The 19,731-nt window shown below is 35.5% G+C and overlaps 2 protein-coding genes across 2 annotated transcripts; one reads left to right on the forward strand and one right to left on the reverse strand.

Annotated features, from left to right (window-relative positions):
- Positions 1–6,494: 6,494 nt before the first annotated feature.
- On the forward strand, positions 6,495–10,638 carry LOC108664533 (zinc finger protein 665-like). The gene is made up of 6 exons (XM_018151135.2): positions 6,495–6,604; positions 7,150–7,226; positions 7,474–7,586; positions 7,955–8,018; positions 8,290–8,369; positions 8,555–10,638. The coding sequence occupies exons 2-6, from the start codon at positions 7,157–7,159 to the stop codon at positions 9,095–9,097; spliced, it is 870 nt and encodes a 289-aa protein (XP_018006624.1). The 5' UTR covers positions 6,495–6,604; positions 7,150–7,156; the 3' UTR covers positions 9,098–10,638.
- A 4,404-nt stretch (positions 10,639–15,042) lies between these two features.
- LOC108664530 (ceramide synthase 2) lies at positions 15,043–16,455 on the reverse strand. The gene has a single exon (XM_018151130.2). The coding sequence runs from the start codon at positions 16,304–16,306 to the stop codon at positions 15,185–15,187; it is 1,122 nt and encodes a 373-aa protein (XP_018006619.1). The 5' UTR covers positions 16,307–16,455; the 3' UTR covers positions 15,043–15,184.
- Positions 16,456–19,731: the final 3,276 nt, after the last annotated feature.

Here is a 19,731-nt window from a genome sequence, read left to right on the forward strand (position 1 = left end):
GTTTTTAGGATTTCTCATTTTTGTAGGTGTGGGAGCATTTTTCGTAAAATTTTCGAAATTTTTTACGATTTTCCCCCCCGCCACCCTCCCTTTTGCGGAATAAAATCCAAACTATAACGAAATTAGAAAAACGCCCGTGTTACGTTCTAGATAATTTTGTTGCGCATCGAATGGTATATGTCTCATTGTTGTAGCTTAAAAACTCTAGGAGGAGATAGGTTTGCNGGACAAGGTTATTGTAAATGCACAATGGCATGTCCAATGATACGTTAATATCACCTTAACAATAGGGTAGCTGTCTCTTATACACATCAGATGTGTATAAGAGACCTAAGTTACCCCGCCGGTCTAAGTTACCCCATTTTACGGTACATTGTTTAATATCTGAAAAAATCTTATTAATATTTTTTACTCCTGACACTCTCCTGAGTCCTGACTCCTGTCATTTTCTGACAGTAAATTCATCAACAATAACCAAACAAATTTTATTCATTTCTTAATAATAATTAATAATACAAATATCACATTGACTGAAAACAATATTGTTTGTTTTTAACTAACCACATTTTGGGGCATGATTGACACCTCAAAGGCTCAATTTTAGCCTTTTGTAGGTAATTATTTTTGCTGGCAAGACTGTGATTGGCTGATGGGATCATGATCTCATGCTATCCAGGTTGTGACTGGTTATGGGATCATGATGTCATGTTATCCAGACTGTGATTGGCTAAACAATGGCTGTTCCATTGTTCATTTAAAACCCCCCTACAATCCACCTTTCTTGGTCCATACAGAAAGATTTATATGGAGAAGGGATGAAAACAATCAAATGGAAAATAAGAGTTTGATGAACTATTAAGCTACCTTTCCAATTTACTAGATTGCTTCAGATCAGGTGACCTCATTGAACTGTACATCCCAGAGCAATTTTGTTGGAAAATTATTGCGGCTTCAATAAAATTTTTGCAATGCAACAATCCCCATGAGGATTTGCTAAAATTTCCTTAGTTTAACTTGGTTCCACATTCACAGTCCAGTGTCCACACACAGTTGAAAACTTTCTTGGTGTCAAGTCACTTCAGCATTTTTGTACTGAGAGGCCAGGAGGGCGGGAGCATTGACAAGTGTTCAGGATGAGGAATCAGGAGTTGGTCTCAAGGCCAAGGCTCTGACATCATCAATAACCAATCTGCATTTTAGCTCTTAAAATATCAGTATTTTGTTCAGTGATAGCCTATCCTATTGTACTAAAACTGTATAGTGTATACCGTAAAATGGGGTAACTTAGACTACTTTTTTTAATGATGCCATTTTTTTACTAGCTAAATTAAACTTAAATTGAAACCATAAATTGCTGGCTCCTGCCTCTCATAGTTTTTATGTAATTTCAAAAAAAGTGATGGTCTTTGTTACCCCAGCTCTTGGGTCATCTTAGACTGGGTGGTAAAATCAATTATATTTTTTGGTAAAATAACTCCAAATAACTCCAGGTTTTGTTGCATTGTAATGGAACTCTTCTAGTTACATATGCAAATGACAAATTTGAGGAATGTGTCATAGTTTACAAATAGTTATTACGGGGGTGGCGGTGGGGCGCCACCCCCGAATGGGGAACTTAGACCACCTAATGTCAGCCGTGAAGAAGTAATATTGACTGGCTTGGAAATTGAGTTAAAATTGCCATATATAAGACTGTTATTTGTCTGAAACATAAAGAAAAACATTGATAGGTGTATCAAACATGAAATGTGTTATATATGGTAATTTTAAATTCATTTCCAAGCCAGTCTATGTTACCCTGTCAGGGCTGACATTAGGTGGTCTAAGTTCCCCCATTCGGGGGTGGCACCCTCCATTTGCAAAATATGACACTTTCCTCAAATTTGTCATTTGCATATGTAACTAGAAGAGTTCTACTACAATGCATCAAAGCTTGGAGTTATTTTAGCAAAAAATAACAAAATTGGAGGGGGTTCTACGACAGGCTTTAAATAATAGCTCCCATTCATGGGTCACTTTTTTCATTTTTTAACCTATTAGATATGCATGATTTTTTTATCTTTCTATTGTGTTACGTAGCCTCTGTATTAGGCCTTTCATGCCCATTGACAAAATTTTTCTATGTCAAATAGTCTTTGAGTTTTGGGGGTTTTTGTTAAAAAAAAACTAAAGTCTAAGTTAACATAGGAGTCCAAGTTACCCCATTTTAAGGTAATATTTTAACCATATCTGTGAGACATTGGCTTGATTACTTTCCTCCATTTTTGCAGTGCACCAAAAATTCTGTGTTCTCGTTAAGCCTAATGCTCTTAACTTATTTGGACAATTGGCCCAGTCTTTTCACTTCTTCATTGTACTTATCTCCAGGTTAACTTTCTTAGGAAAATATCTGTCAATTTCTTTGCATCAATCCCAGAACAATTTATAATCATAGATTGTCAACTTTTTAACATAAAAGAGTATTTTCCCCATGTACCTTATGTCTTTTCTATTGTAGATGAATAATATGATCTAATGAAGTACCATCAAATGGGGTAATAAGGGACAGGCAGGGTAATAAGGGTCTGTCCTCCAACATTTTGTAGAAATGTTGTAGGTTGCAGCTAAACTAATAATAATATTGCAAAACTAAAAATAGTGGCATACAGTTCAATGTTTTTCCTATATATGTAGCATAAAGTTAGTTAAGAAATCACACATATACTACCTCTAAAAAAACCCTGAAAAAAAAGTGTGAAAAGTGAGATTTTGGAAAAGTACCTCTGCTAAGGTCTGTAGCAAAAAAATATATATTTGCCGTGTTTAAAAATTTTACATTTTTACTTGCATAAAAGTGTCACATATGTGTTGGCTTAAAAAGATGATTGACAGAATTTGCATATCTCATTCCAAAAATAAATGGCAGCCATTTCTGCATGACAGGGTAATAAGGGACACAGGGTAATAATAGATACCCTAGAACGCAATTACATAGAATCTTGGTTAGCAAAGGCTCCAGTTAACAAAAAAAAAGCAATTAACAACAAAGAATTTTGATTACATTTACCTTGCTCACTGAAATAAATTCCACATAACAAAAAATTGATGCATCATTGGTCATCATAAAATTTTGCATAGAATGTCATAGATAGAATTGTTGGTGTGTGGGCTACATGGAATGAAAAGTAATTAACCCAATCAATGATTTTTTACTCAAAAAAAATATGATGGTTGTCACTAAAATATTTCTTTCTGTTTCAGGTATATATGTTTTTTTTTACAATGTTTTTTTTTTGTTATAGTGTATTCACTTGATGCAATTCAAATGGTGCAAAATTACAAGTCATCTTGTAAGCTTAGCTACAGAAAAAATGATACATGGCTGCCGATCTGAAGCTTGCAGTGGACAAGGTTATTGTAAATGCACAATGGCATGTCCAATGATACGTTAATATCACCTTAACAATAGGGTAGTGTGTGGATAAAGTAATATCATATTAATAAAGGAAAAACAAGTAAAAAATCACTGAAAATGTCATTTCAGGAGGTTTTTATTTTCCAACTGACAACCTACAAATATCATATGGAATTTTTCAGAGATGCCATTTGATAGCCCTCGCAAATACCTTTAAAATGAGCCCAAACTTGTTTATGAAATATTTCATGGTAAGAAGTTATTAATGAATAATGCTCAAAACCGTCCCTTATTACCCCGTTTGACAGTATTTTTTGTGTTTTTAGTCCTCTCAGTGTGTTAAGTTGGGAAGAAATTTAAACATAATGGAAACTGGACTCAAATGAAAGCTTTCTATCAGTAAAGCTTGGAATTGTTGACATTTTTACTGGGCAGATGTCTCAAAATAGATGATTGAGTCAACCAGTCAAAATGATATAGTAGCTAGATATAGGTAATTTAACAAAATAATGGTTTTGTCTCTCACTGGAAGCATTTATTCTATATAAGTAAAAGTGCACATCACTATAAAATATGATTATGTAACATAGAATATGACAAAATTGACTATTCAAATATTATAATGTTTTAAAAGGTAGACATGCATGATTACAGTAATGCAGGATATTAGCGAGATAGGAATTAGGGAAAATTTATGTATTTTAAATAGGTCATTATTAGGGAGACTGTACAACATGACAGATCAGAACATATTCATCTTAATATAAGTAATAATGATAGAGGGAATTTATTACTAAAGCCAGCACTATAGTCATGAATGCTAGCATGATGGTTGTACTCAGGATAGAATAGAATAGAAGTGTTGGCATTGAAGAAATAGGCCCATGGCCTATTTCTTTTCGAGCAACAAGGACGCTGATCAAATGATAGCCTTAGCCGGAAAAGATTAGACAGTGTTATCTGAAATCTTGGGATTATTTCAAGTATTTTGATTACAAAGTAAAATGTCTCCACTGATTGAGGCTACATATTCTTCATTCAGTGTTGTTGGTATTGCAAAAAGTCTAGTGTTTTTTCTTTTACATAATCTATTCATCTGATTTTTTCAACTCCTGAAAATGAGTGAAACAAGATTTTTTGCTTTTTCCTCTACGTATATAACTTAATGTGGATTTTAATGAAAAAATTTTCATTTTACCACTGAATTGCACAAAATCATTACGTACCAGATAGCATTGCAAAACTTGAATTGTTACTTGAAATATTTTTTATCAAAATGGTGAGTTTTGTTCAGTTTAAAGCCAAAGAATGCAGCTAATTTGAAGCTGTTGAGGAAAATAATTTTAATAATTAAAAATTTGCAATCATGTATAAAATGTAAGAACTATTTCAACAATGTGAAGACTGTGGTAATGTGAAAATATCACCCTTAGTATATGGCATAGGGAGCTAATTCTAGGAAGTAAACTTAAAGGAGAAGATATAGAAGAAAGTACAAAAATCGTCTGAGTGAAGTATTCAATCTAAATCAAAAGAAGACGGCTTCAACACAAGGTTTAGATTAATAAATATGGTTACTATCAATCTATCAACACAGCTACTATCAACACAGCTACTATCAACACAGCTACTATCAACACAGCTACTATCAACACAGCTACTATCAACACAGCTACTATCAACACAGCTACTATAAAGAATGCAGTTACCAACAAAGAGCATATAAACATACAGACATAACTCAAGATAATATCTGCAGCAATGCAAAGCCATTACTGCACTTCATGTGAACTTGTAAATATTTTGATCCTTAGGAGTTTGCCCCTGCATTAGTATCAAACAAAGAAATGATACAGAAGAAAGATGACAAATATATAGCTTCTCTTTCTTTTGTTGCATATGCAGCTCGCCCATAAAATTAAGAACATGTTAGCACTCAAAACTCAAATGTAAAATCGAGCAAATGTTCCATTGAGATTATTATTTCATTCAGTATTGCTTGCCATTTTACATTGTGAATGTGGGTTAATACATAGAATGCATGCTAGAAGATTCTTCTAAGTTCTCTTAGTCCTTGAAATTGTTGAACAATTTTCCTTCAAAATGATCAAGAAGCCAACAAATAGGTCAAAAATTATTTTGTACAAGATTTAAAAATGTTACTTACATTAATCTTGGCATATATTGATTTTATTCTGTGAACTTATCCACAGCAAGTTGAGTAATTGGTTGAGTATTGATTGAACAATAATATATTGTGTGTCAGAGTTGTGTATAATTCTTATTTATATACATATGTCAGAGGTTAAGTTCAGTAAGGCTTAAAATGTTATGCAGCACCTACCATAAAACATAGCAAATTGGACCATTGACAAGACCTGTGACTTGGAAATCACTACTGAAATTGACAAAATTGTAGGATTTTTCAAGCTGACTTGAATTTTTGCAAGTCAATTCAAAAATGAAGCTTGGAAGCCACAGGTCTTTCCTAATTATCATGGTTCACCATTCATCTAATTACTTATTGGATTCAATAAAGTATTTATAAGTCTAAATTTGAGCAATACAGTCATGCAACATAAGTGTTGATGCTGCAAGAAGGGGCACAACAGTACTCTATGAGACAAAGTTTGTAGAGTCATGCAGCATATCAACTAATTTGTACGTCATGCAACATAACTAAGTGTTGATGCTGCAAGAAGGGGTTTGGCAGTTACAGTGCTACTCTACAAGACAAAGATATGTTATAGTTGGCTTGTCTCCTTTAAAGATAATCTGAGGCTTTGGGTGCATGCTTTGAGTTGTTTTGAAGGGAACTTTTGGCTCCACACCAACTGCTTTTATCATCAAAATGTGCAGGTTCATTCATCAGGTGCCTCTGTGACCCATGCATTGTACGCACCTAATTTAAATGTGCTAAGTAAAAAACTTTATTCTTTTAAGTGAAGATCAATCTCATTTCCTCGGAGTGCTGTGATTGTTTTTTGTTGGCTATGTGGAATATAAGCTTTAGGTAATTTATATTTCATTTTTCATTCAATTTAAAATATTTTTTCAGTACTTCGATGCCTAGAGTATTTATAAAAAATTTAACCATGAAAACTTCCTTTTCATTGATTGAAAAATTTTAAAAGTTGAACCTTCAACTAAGCAATAGAACAGAGTTGGACTACATACATAGAGCACCACTGACTCCATCTGCACCAACAGGTAAGAGGAAATAATCTGACTGCAATATTCGGACAAATGTCCCTTAGCAACGACATAACGACATGAACCATTTCCATTGCTATAAAAGTGTAAGTTGGATCACCCAAATCACCCTGTGAATTTAACGTGCAGACTTCATGACTTCATTTTCATGAAATTATGAAAAGTAAGAAAAATAAAATGCAAATGAAGTCATGAAAATGAAATTCATTCTCATGAATTGCATGACTTCAGTTAATTATTTTTTTATCAAGCTTAAAAAGCACAATCTATTTTTGCTGCAGTTAGATAGTATCTATTTTATCTATTATTATTACTTTTATTTAGTACTTTTCATACTAAATAGTATGAAATTTAGTATTGAAATACTTGATTGCTGACTGATTAAATCAAACCATTTGGATAAACAAGCAAGTCAGCTGATCAAAGCACAACTATATAGTGCATATTTATTGAACTTTGCACTCTGTGGAAGTGAAAATTATGTTACCTCTAAAATGAATTTTTTTTTCATTGTTCTCTGTAGCCCATCTGTCTTCTTGCAGGGAAGTGATGAACTGTCCAGTCGGTAAAATTAATGCCAATATGGGTGCTGATGATGACATCAGTCAACACTCAACAGGTAGTGACATGCATGGTGATAAATATTTTCCTGTTTATCAATGATTTAATGATGCCTAAGTTGGCTATGTGTACCCTTATCATTTGTATGCTTGTTATGAATCATTTAGTCTCAATAATACCTATACTAAACTTGAAATATTATTACATATGTATTTAGATTATCAAATGGAACCCGCTGAAGTCTATGAATGTGAATATAAATTAATTCTTGTACATGGATTTCAATTTGTCTAATGCAACTTCAGGAACTGTGAAGACTGAGCCTCTTTTTGAGCACAATTCAACAATACCTAAGCGAGAAAAACTTGAAGTATCAGAAGTTGAAGAAAGGGATCTTTTTTCTACAGACGATCTGAAGGTCAGGCTACATTTATTGTTTGTTGATCCATATACACTGTGAAGTAATATTTTCCATGTAAATTTGACTGAACAAAATGAGTTATTATTTACTCCAGTCACTACCTTATCTCTACACTGGCTGTTGTAAGCTGCACAGCTAAAAGTTGTGTTGTAAGTTGCACTCTCAACAATGTGCTACAGTTTATTAATTATCTCAAACAATAGTAAAGTTATGGAAAGGTAGGGTTTCAAAGGCCGGATCCCTTGTGGATCAAGTCACGAAAAGTTCAAGAATCGGCAACAGACCATGGGCCTATTTCTTCAGTGCCGACACTTCTATTCTATCAAGACCTTCAATTCTACATGCTAATCTCTATCCTATTTAAGGGGTATGACGCCTACAACAACATAGCAGTGGAGGAGGAACCTCCCAGGCAAGATGCACCTCTTGGTAAGTGTCGTCCTGAACGCCGCTACAAATGTCAATCAATATGTGAGTAGCTAGAAAAAATGATCTAATAAAGCTTAAAGTTGTAATAGTACAATGTTTATCTTCGTTTTGTATTAGATGTTATGTTCAATAAGTAGGAAAGTTCAAATATATGGTGTTTGAACTTTACTACTACTGAAAAGTTAAAATGTAATATTTGAACTATTATTGGAATCAAATAAATATGTTCAGAATAGATAATATGATATTTTGTCTGCTCTTTACTCAACAGTTCCAGATTTTCAGCAGCCAATGCCTCATGGTGGAGGTGAACATCAAGAAACTGGCCCGTCTCTCCTGAACAAAAATGCAGTGAGTTTAATTTTCGCAAACCCACTATTATCTAGTAGACTAGTACCTATATGCATGTCTTTCTTCCTTATTTGTGAATTTAGTTTCTTGGTTAGTTTATTTAGGCTGTAAACAATTCGGTTCACTTCAAATCGATAAAAAATTCAGCCTGAAAAAATTTTGATCATCGTACAACTCCTGGGCAGGAATCTAAAGGACCTGCCTTGCGTTCGAGACTCAGGCCTCGAGCAGTTGTGATGACAGCGGCAGGCAACTCAGGCGACAGAGGCACAACTACATCGAGTACCAGACGAACTCGAAGCCAACGAAACAGTGCCAGGCGAATCCAGACGCAGCGAGCAACAGGTGAATCATCCGACTCTTTCATGCATTTGAGGCTGAGGACTCGCAAGAGCAACAGTTCAACCGAACTGCTTGAAAATTCATTAAAAACACTTGAAAAGAAGCAATATGTGTGCGCTAAATGCAAGCATGCTTACTGTGGAAAAAAGCCACTGAAGAGACACGAGAGAGTTCAATATGTGTGCTCTAAATGCAAGAATACTTTCTGTGGAAAAATGGCACTGAATAGACACGAGAAAATTATTCATTTGAAACTAAAAACATATAAATGCTCGACATGTAACCGAGTTTATACACGTAAAGATCATTTGACAAGGCATGTATCGTTTGGCCAATGCCACTCATTTGAAGCCGCGGTCCAACTGAAGTCTTTCTCCAGAAAATAATTAGTTTGTAGAGAGCAATGGAACGCTAGGACCAGGTTTTCAATGGAGTGTTTGAGACGCATTCACCATTAAGACGTTAGCATAATAACAGTAAACCAAGCCATTGCCAGTAGCTTTCTTTATTGTCTTGATGTTAGCTCCCAACTTCGTCAGGTGTGTTTCGAAAATTGAATTCTTGATTTATGGGCTTTCCATACACAATCATTCTTATTGCCATCTTTAATTAAACCACAGCCCAATGCATATAATTTTTTTCAACTATTGCTCCATTCTCTGTGTGTGTCTCAGGATAAAGGATTGAATAGTTACCCACTCATATATGCAACTTTGTGTTCCACTAATTATTAATTTTAATAAGCGGAAAGAGGCAGATGTCTCGCATCACTTATCAACTGAGGCTGACATTCGCATAGCATAACCATGTGTACTGTCGAATTTCTAAGTTCAAACAGCATGGATTGTTTAATGTGAAATATAACATTTACATGAGATTTCAGTGAATATTTGGCTCAAAATAAAGTTGTGCTAAATTCGGCTGTGCTTGCCAGAGGAAATCGTGCACACTTGTTTGTTTTTGGAGCTATAGTTACCCAAGCTGTACAGCCTAGAATGTAAAGGATGTGACGATTATTTCTTTTCCCAATTATTTTTGAATTTTGTATTTCTACATTTAAGAGGATGAGGTTTTAAGTTTTTATTGTGTATTTGAAATTTGCGAATGGATTTATTTGGATATTCGAGAAAAACCTTGAATATTTTATTGTGCATTAGTATTATTTTTAATTATAAAATCAGATTTTTACACTAAAAGGGATTGCTCAAAGCACAATAGGTATATAGTAGCTAACCAGCCATGTGTAATGATCGCGTCAGACGTTTCGGCGACTCTTTATCAAAGGAAATTTTTAATGTGAATGGCCAACCCAATGATCAAACGCTACATCCCCATAAAAAGCTCATTTTTTTAATTCCTTAGCAATAGAAAGTTAATTTGCGTCTCATTACAGTCTCATTACACATACGACACACACAAAATATTAAAGGAACATTTACGTATCCTTTGTTTGCTGAATTATGAGGTCAAATTGCAGTGAAATGTGCCGGAGACTTTACCGTGCTGCAGGATCTGTACACAAGTTCATTAATGAGAGATACTCTTCATTTCGGAACAGTTTAAGTTTATTTTTAGGATATTATAATGTTGACTGTTAACCTATCCCCCAGCATAATATCTGATGGATGAAATGTAGCAATTATGTTATTTTTCTAGATAATTGTTGTTCAGGTCGCTCACCGCTGATTGGGAAACCTCTGCCCTATATCAGACGCTTAATATTTCAATAGCATTGTGGTGTAAATTTATTGAAAATACAGGGGTAATAAACAGTTAACTTTTGCAACATTTTTTGATTTTTTGCTTAACGTGAGGATAAATTGTGAAGGCTTATTCATGGATTTTCTCTTTGTTACATTCATTAAAGTTGTCCAAGTATTCATTTGCTGTCGTTGCTCCTATTGTCAATAAAAGTTTATTAATCGAACAGCTTGCTTAGAAATTCACAGTAGATTTACTCTTGCAGTCAACCAAATGGATCGATTTTGGATTAAAAACGGAATTGTTATTAAGATTATTTAGGATGAATATGTTGAGATCCGTAAATATCATACGCAAAGGTTTATTCAAGTGTGCTTGTTCAATGAAATTGTATCGGTAGAAAACGTGAAAATCGCGCTTAAATAATGCACGACGAACTAGCAATGATTTCAGAATTTGAAAATCTCGCGTTAGATTTCCTTCAAACTTGATATCTTTCAACGAAGTTAACGCAACGTCGCAATCTACATCTACCAGCAACAGTTACCTGCAATCCCATCTACCTGGGGCCATGCTTTCAAAAAAGTTAAGAGATCGTAAGTTCATCAGCCAATCATTGACGGCCTTTCAAGCAAAATCCACCAATCATAGCCAAGAAAATAGAACGTAAGTACTTACGTTCACTTAGCGAGTTTTGAAAGAATGGCTCCAAGTCAGAATCGGCGCGTTTTTTTTTTCAGAATCTGCGAGCACGAAAAAACTGGAGCAGTGAGTTGCGTGTTAGAGACCCGCAACAAGCTGTGAATGTTCTGCGATGTTTAGAATCAGCGACAGGTCTAACGGCCTTATCAACTCTCAAACCAATATTGCTAATACTAATGACATGACACTTTGTTATACTAAGAACCGAATTCAAGACCACATCGGCTGTGGTGGTGCAGTGGTGAGAGACTCTGTCTCTCGCACCCAGCTCCCGGGTTCGAGTCCCACTGAGGACAAGTTCTACCGGGAAGCTCAGCTCATGGTCAACTCAGCCATTCATCCAACTCTGGTTGATAAATGAGTACCTGGCTTGAAGAGAGGTTCTTTCTAGCTTCTTGATTCAAATGATCCAATCGTTAACCTTTTATCAGTTATCACTTTATGTTTCAATTGTATCAAGTAATATTACCGTTACTTTGTATGAAAATTCTTTGTTTCTTTCAAATTTAAGTACAACCACAGGTATGTCTGTCACCGGTCAAAGCTGACGAAATACTCCAGGATATATTTCCGTTGCAAGGTTTGTTCTCCTCAGTTTAGTGCCGCTCAAATCTTTATCCGCATGCGGATTGTTTAGAAATAATTTGTGAAAAATTCTAAACATTAATAGATTCATATTTTCTTCCGTGATTTCTCCAAAAAGTGTGACTGTGCTTCGTACCCAATGATTGAGATTTGGAAGTAAATCAAGCCATTACAATCAATATTTTTTTAATAGCTGACTTGTAATTAAACTAAAGCAAACTTGCTTCGTACCCGAGAATAGGGATACGTATATACCGTGGCTCCCGCCAGCGTGTTGCTGGCGCTCTGTGGATAGAATAATTGTGAGCAAACTGAGGGAAATTTACGACGGGAATTATATGGTGAAGTATAGTTCAACCATGGGGATAAGGACGTGGATCAAGCAGTTAGAAATGATACTTCTTATTTTAAATATATGACCTTAACATATGATTAAATTTTGAGGCAATCCTACTTCTTATCCGATGATTAATATTTATACGCGAATCATGCCGTTAGAGACAATGCTTTTTTTTAATAACTTACTACCGCAGGAAGGCTGGTGGTGGGTAGGAAGGCTGGTGGTAGTGATTAATAGAATAGAATAGAAGTGTCGGCGTTGAAGAAATAGGCCCATGGCCTGTTGCCGATTCTTGAACTTTTCGTGACTTGATTCACAAGGGATCCGGCCTTTGGAACCCGATCTTTCCATAGCTGACGATTGATTGAGATAGCTGCTGGACTTATTGCCTGGTCCGTAATTTGCTATGCATTTTAAGACTGAACATATGCTTCTGCATAGCTTCGTCTAGTCTGTTTTCGAAGATGTTCATACCCGGAGCGTCAACGATGCTATCAGGGAGGCTGTTCCACATGTAGGTGACTCGAAGCGAGAAGAAATGTTGTCGCATGGATGTGTTCCAACGCTGTTTTTTTAGTGTATAGCCATGGCCCCTGGTGTTGGTTCTTGTTTCAATTTCTGCTAACAGGCCGAACACAACCTAACGTCGGACCGAGTCTTCTTCATAGGTTCTCGGCCGCAAACCATGTAGCCATTTGGAGACAAGCTAGTCTAAATAAGTATACCCGAGTATACTACATATTAAAACGTTCGTGGTTTTCAAATTCTCCATAGAAAACACACAAAAAACACTGATTTAACGCATGACGCCTTAATTACTTATCGAATTTTACACTGTATTTAACAACGAAGAGTTCCTCGAAAAAATTCTTTACATTTAATTGCTTCTAATAACGGAGAAAAAACGTTGCCTTGAGCATGGGCAATTTAACATATCGCAATGTCATAGCAGTAATGTGACGTAAAGAGCCTGAATCCCTCTAAACGTCCTAGAGTCTAGATATGGCAAAGCCCCAAGTAGTAGTAGTAGTAGTAGTGTGGATATTACCCACGTAATATTAGAGATGATTTTAACGACGTAATATTAGAGAAAATATTGTCCATGTAATAGTAGAGAAGATATTACCATCTTATGTTATCATAAGTACTTAATAGTTGATGAATAGCTGAATTTATGTAAATTAGGTCTTGAATAATTTTTTCTCAAATCAGACTGTTTAGCAAGTGTGCTTGATGAGACAGAAATGAGGTGAGGCGATCAACGTGCATCGAGAGCTTGAGACTCTTTCCTTGGCTCACATACTCATTTCCGGACGTGTTACTGTGCTATTGCTTAATGCACTTATGATTACTTGATGTGTTACTGTGCTATTGCTTGATGCTCTTACAATTACTTGATGTGTTACTGTGCAATTGCTTAATGCACTTACAATTACATGACGTGTTACTGTGCTATTGCTTAATGCACTTACAATTACATGACGTGTTACTGTGCTAATGCTTAATGCACTTACAATTACATGACGTGTTACTGTGTAATTGATTAATGCATTTACAATTACTTGATTTTTTACTGTGCAATTGCTTGATGCTCTTACAATGACTTGATGTGTTACTGTGAAATCGCTTAATGCACTTACAGAGACTTGATGTGTTACTGCGAAATTGCATGATGCTCCTACAATGACTTGATGTGTTACTGTGCAATTGCGTAATGCACTTACAGTGACTTGATGTGTTACTCTTCAATTGCGTAATGCACTTATGATGACTTGAAGTGACATACATATAAGTAATAAAAGAAAGCTAGGGGGATGAGGGCAGCAGGCCGAGTTGCTCAAGCCAAATGTTTGCACAACTGGTATTATTATTTTTTTGTGTGCGCGTAGATGCTTTGTTTTTAATTGAGCATATTTTAGTGTCTTAGACCATTGTGTGAACGCCTCGGTGGTCGATTGTTTCAGCTCCATAAGAAAAGATGGAATTATTATTTGGCCCTGATCCATTTTTTATTACATGTGTATTTTTTGATAAATGATCGTGTATCGATTGGATGCCTGCATGGTATAAAGGTGTGACCGCAGGTCAACACGCCCCCAATTCCAATTCCATGATCATCTCTACTAAGTCGCTAGAATTTTCATCAACGCAATGGCTCGCACTTCAACTAGGGCGAAGGTTTGACCTTGATTCTGCATAGTCAAATAAAGTTCACAGGGTACGATAATGACACGGCATGTTTACAAAAATCAGGCTGAACTTGTACTCACTTATCGCTGCTGAGATTGCGAGCAGTCATGCGCGTAAGAGGTCAAGAGGTCAGTCCTCCCTTAAAAGAAAAAGACTCCAGGGCTGGCCAAGATCTCTTTTGCCGGTCATCGTACACGCTCTTTTCAAACTGAATAAAAGGCTTCTTACCTAATGAGGAGAGTCATGCCGGAGACTTGTATTAGGTTAAGCAAACGAAAGTATTTTCTTAAAAAAATGCATAAAAACAATCTCTAATGTAGTAATTAAGTGACTCTTCACTTTCACTTGTTTTTTAGGTAAACTTTTAGATCAATTAATCTAAATTTAGTTTAGGCGAATTTTGATATTATAACTTGTTTAGCTAAACGTAATTAGAATGTAAACGAGGAAATTTCATTACCTGAAAGAGTCCTACATATTCGTTAAAAATTGGTCCATAATACAAGATTAGGAAATTATTCATGGTTACGAACAATACAACTCTCGTACAATAATTTTCTTCTCCTTACTTGCAATTGTTAACTAAATTGTAGACATAATTTGCTTAATCAATACTCGTGTAAGAGAAGTTGTGCCGTCTGTCCTCTCAGAGTACAGGACGTGAGGTCAAGAGAGTTACGGAATTTGCATGCATTATGTTAATGCAGGTGTTGTTATACGTTCAACAAGAGGATTAAATATTTTTACGTATCGTAGGATGAAATAACAATTAAAATTATAAAATGTACACAAAGGAAATTTGCAAACGACGTCTGTCTATTCGAATATATTTAATACAGCTTTTAAATGTATCGCCGATATTACTTGGATATATACACAAACATAGTTTGAATTGAATAGAAAAATGCGATACGAATAATTGCTCATTATCATGCACATTTTCTGCTGGTGGATGTCAGGCAGTTTTGACGTGTTGGCGTGTACACTGAATGTGCTTCTGTGAAGCGCATTCGTCGCTCTCGCCCTCTTCTTCTTCGTCAGAGGATCGTACGTCATTCGAATGCCCATGCTTTAATTTATTGTAGATCATAACCACAATGCTGTGTGTCCAAGACATGTTCATCAGGAAAATTAAAACCATTAAAGAGCTGATGACGTGATATATGTGAAATCCTGGTCCAGTACTCGTGAAAGTCAGTGTAAATGCCGCCCTCATGATATGGAAAGGGTATATGCCCAGTCTTGTCACAAACCATACAAGGACAAATACAGCAAAACAAGCATCCCTTGTTCTCTTGAAGCCTATATATCCACTGATTTTGGCCATCTGTAAGGGGATGTCATTGCACTGGAGGACAAGAAGGTTGATGATGGCCAGTCGACTGATATTGCAAGCCCAAGAAAAAGATAGGATAGCAATGGCGCAGACATGATGCAAAAAGTTTTGCCTTGAGTCACTTCGCTTAGGCAGCAACGGATGTGTTAACAGTTCCGTCCAGTAGAACCCCAATGACAGCATATAACACCACCACATGCCGGGTGTGACGCTGTGGAAGGGGAAGTGGAGCGAACAAAGCTGTAAGTCATACAACCAAGGTTTGTCTATGAGCACAAGAAATTCAAGGGAACAACAGATCGTATAGAATGTAATCTGCCAAGCACACTCGATGAACTTAGAAATGGTTCTGTTGACTTTGCTGGAAGCTTCCTTCCTCAGCCATCGTTGAATTTGTCTCTCTGTCCAGCCAAGCTCCGTCGCTGTTTGGACCACAACCTTCCATGGCGGGTAACTCCCGTACTCTTCCGACACGCGTTCCAGCGTCGAGACTTCTGGGGTCAACTTATTCCGTTTCGGTTTAACAATAAAATAGCGAGCTAAAGGTGTGAACACAAATGGCGTTAGAATAAAGTATTTTATCAACAGAAGATATCCTGCGATTATGAACGGATATATCCCCAGGTCTTTCGGATCAGGAATATCTAAATCTACACGAGATTCCAAATCTTTCCATGTATACCCTTCAGGTACCCACATAGAGTCTGTCCAGAACCAATGTGTAATCGTTGTGGCGTTCATGATAATTTTAGTTCATATCATTTAGCTCTCATAACCTAAGTAATTTTTCTATGTAATCGTTCAAAGATCACACATACCAAAAAAAGGTTACGGGGGCTCTCGAACTTCTAAAAATTCGATCTGAAAAAGGTAATAGAATATGAATCAATAGATAGCTTGTTTTTTTTCTTGAAAAATATAAGACGTTAAGGGTTAATATTACAATATTTTATAACCTATTTATACAATAATAAATAACATATAACACGGTTTATTAACACGGTTTATTAATCGAAAATAGCTTCGAATATTTTTTATATAACACGGTTTATTAAATATCAATAGCTTCACATTATTTATTTATCTATATTGGACCTATAAATACTTTATTAATTATTAATCGAGTCTGTAAATCTATGATCAAAGTTACGAAATAACAGAAGGTGGTGATAAATGTCTTATAGTAATTAATTTTCCACGGACACACCCCACATACGTGTCCACATGCACGACCAGAAAAGAAGTGCTTGCACCACCGCTTGTGGAAAGTAAATGCCTCGACCTCGGTATCGCTTTGCATTATATAGGCGCCACAACAACGATGGCTACCCAGTCAACAATTATGGCGACGTCCAGGAATGGAGGGTGGCCGCACCTACACACTTGATCAACAATTAATGCTTGGATAAAAAGTGAGAGTATTTCTGCTACAGAATACGTGCATGCAATCATCCATGATCATGCATTTTGCTGACAGCTGATATGCTTCATGCTTTATTGAGGTTCCTAATAAATCTATAAACTCTTTGAAAAGTAGCGAACTGAAGGTTTTAAGCCTATGCTGCATCCTCTTTATTCTATCTTAAAATGAGCCCTAATTAACTGATGGGAAGAATTCTTTTCAGTGACAACAATTTTGTACAAATGTAACGTGAATAGAAATTCCACAGTTCCCCAGGCTCGAAAAATTGAACCCTAATTATGGACAGGAAATCGTAACGTGGATATGAGCTGATTCATTGTGAAAAGTCTTCGCATGGAAATATCGTTACCTATTAAAGATCTCTACCTATTATTTTCCCAAAAGAGGACTCTAGAGTAATTTGTTATTTTCTTTTCAAAATGTTATCTTTACTAAAAATAACTAACCGAAATTGCGCTCATATGAAAAATCCAACGCAAAACTTTTATTGACTGAAGAATTAATTTAAATTGCTAAACTCGATATAAGTGCACAAAATAATTATCTGATTATTTGGTACAATAAACCCATATAATCCATCAACTTCTGGATATTTTGACGGTTTAAATTGGTGAACATATCAAGAATTGATTTTCATTATTGACTCTAGCTGTTGTCAGAGACCAGCCTCATCAGCACAACATGTTATGGCGGAATAGAAAACTCAAAAGAACAAATGAGAGAACCAAATAAATCACGTAGATGCGATTTGATCATGAGTCGCGATAGCTAAACACGTTTGTAGCTTTGTGAGGTTTGGAGATTAGCTTAAGTATCGTCTAGATCGACTAGATGCGAGAAGACAATTAGACTTTCATGGGGGTTGACGAAAAGATGTACCGCCCAAGCAGGTAATGTAGCCATCACAGGACAGAGTTGAGGTCCAATTAATGACTCTCAAACTCTTCGGTTTTTACATAAATCCAATTGTACTTAAACGAGGTAAGTTATTTGTTCTTTATTCATGTATGTAGTATCTCGTAAATATTGATAAAGGTTCTTAGTTAAACTATCGCCAAACAGACACCGAAACAAAAAATTTAAAGGAGGAAAGCTGGCCTTAAAGAATAATTGCTGTATTACAAACTCTACTCTTATTCCCTGTATGTTCCTTCAATCTTCGTTATGTTCCCTCATTTCTATAAGTATTAAAAACCTCCTACTTGTCGCTTCTCCGTCCTTATATAACGAAGCGTTTTGTTCGTAATCTGACCTTGAAGTTACCATCGCTCGCCCCTCCGCTGCTACAAACGACAACTTGGCCCTCATAGGTCAGCGACCTGTGTTGTACAAGGGGCGTATACATCGTCATTCAAGTGTAGACTCCGCTTTGTAGGAAGTATTGATGGTTTAAAAAATATATATATATATATACGATGAGTAGCAAATGATCGCTACAAATTTGCATCTTTTGCACGTGTGAAACATACACGTTCACTAAACGACAGTATGGCAATAAATACATTATTTAATGAAAATTTTCTCTTATAAGCTTGGATCTCCTCTGTAGCAACGAAGAAATCATTCAGGTATGAGGAATTTGAATAATTTATCGTAAAAACAGTGTTCATTTTCACTAATGATTAACAGAACTTCATATCTCCCAGTGAACAATAATCGCGGTGGCCATTGAAGGCAAAGGACTCCAAGAATCCAGCCTTATTTACAACACTTCTTGTCTGTCTGTCTGTCTGTCTGTCTGTCTGTCTGTCTGTCTGTCTGCTGCAAATCTTGTAATCGAACTTTAACACACTTCTACTCATCCTATCGATCTGAAATTTTGCATACTTGTTTAAAGTTGGAGACAATGCATGAATCAAATGTCAAAATAAATGATTTTAAAAAGTAAAAATTTTTTTTTTTTCAATATTAAAAAATTGAAAAAAATAATTTTGTCAGCTACAAATCTTATAACTGATATTTGACACACTTTTACGTGTCTAATTGATCTGAAATTTTGCACACTTGTGTGAAATCAGAGGCAATGCATGAATCAATTAACAGAATAAATAATTTAAAAAAAATTATATATATTAAAAAATTGAAAAGTAAATTGTTTTAATTTTCGAAAATTAGATGAGAAATTCATTGTACATCTGTAAGATTGGAGATACTGGATTCTTTGGAAGTGTTGTCTTTAAAAAGTAATTTTTAAACGAATATTATTTTAACTGTGATTCCTGTTGGCCCGTGTAAAAGTGAGTACCTTGGAACTTGGAATGGATGAGATGGAGTAGACTGAAATGGATGGGATACAAGATGTACGGGACGGAAATGCATTTCAATGAAATGGATGAGTTGAAAATCGATCATAGTGGAATGGAAGAGATGGAAATTGATTAGATTGGAATAGATGAGATTGAAATGAATGATAATGGCATGGATTAAATTGAAATAGGAAGGTTTAAGTGTACTCATTTATACCATATCAGGCATTTGCATGACATGTTTTTGTGTCCATGTAATGCAGAACAAGCTCATGCAGCCACCGTTTTTTGTTTTCAGTTTCAACCCTTCCCCAGAGCCTACCTCCTGTGCGACTTAGTAAAAAAATTAAGAAAAAAAATATTAATAATTAATTAACATTACTATTAACGTTGTTATAAGTAAATAATATTGATTACTGCTAATAATTAGTGTTCATTGATGTTAAATTAAAATAGTTCTAATGAAGGAAATAACTGGTTATGATCTCCCTGAAGTG

Source organism: Hyalella azteca, unplaced genomic scaffold, assembly GCF_000764305.2.
Source record: "Hyalella azteca isolate HAZT.00-mixed unplaced genomic scaffold, Hazt_2.0.2 contig4241, whole genome shotgun sequence".
In the NCBI taxonomy this organism is placed as follows: domain Eukaryota; kingdom Metazoa; phylum Arthropoda; class Malacostraca; order Amphipoda; family Hyalellidae; genus Hyalella; species Hyalella azteca.

Bases quoted from the DNA above. Each gene is read 5' to 3' on its own strand.
- LOC108664530 (XM_018151130.2), bottom strand. From the start codon at position 16,306: ATGAACGCCACAACGATTACACATTGGTTCTGGACAGACTCTATGTGG.
- LOC108664533 (XM_018151135.2), top strand. From the start codon at position 7,157: ATGAACTGTCCAGTCGGTAAAATTAATGCCAATATGGGTGCTGATGAT. The intron at 7,587-7,954 runs GTCAGGCTACAT...ATCCTATTTAAG, and splicing joins TTTCTACAGACGATCTGAAG to GGGTATGACGCCTACAACAA. The intron at 8,370-8,554 runs GTGAGTTTAATT...ACTCCTGGGCAG, and splicing joins CTCTCCTGAACAAAAATGCA to GAATCTAAAGGACCTGCCTT.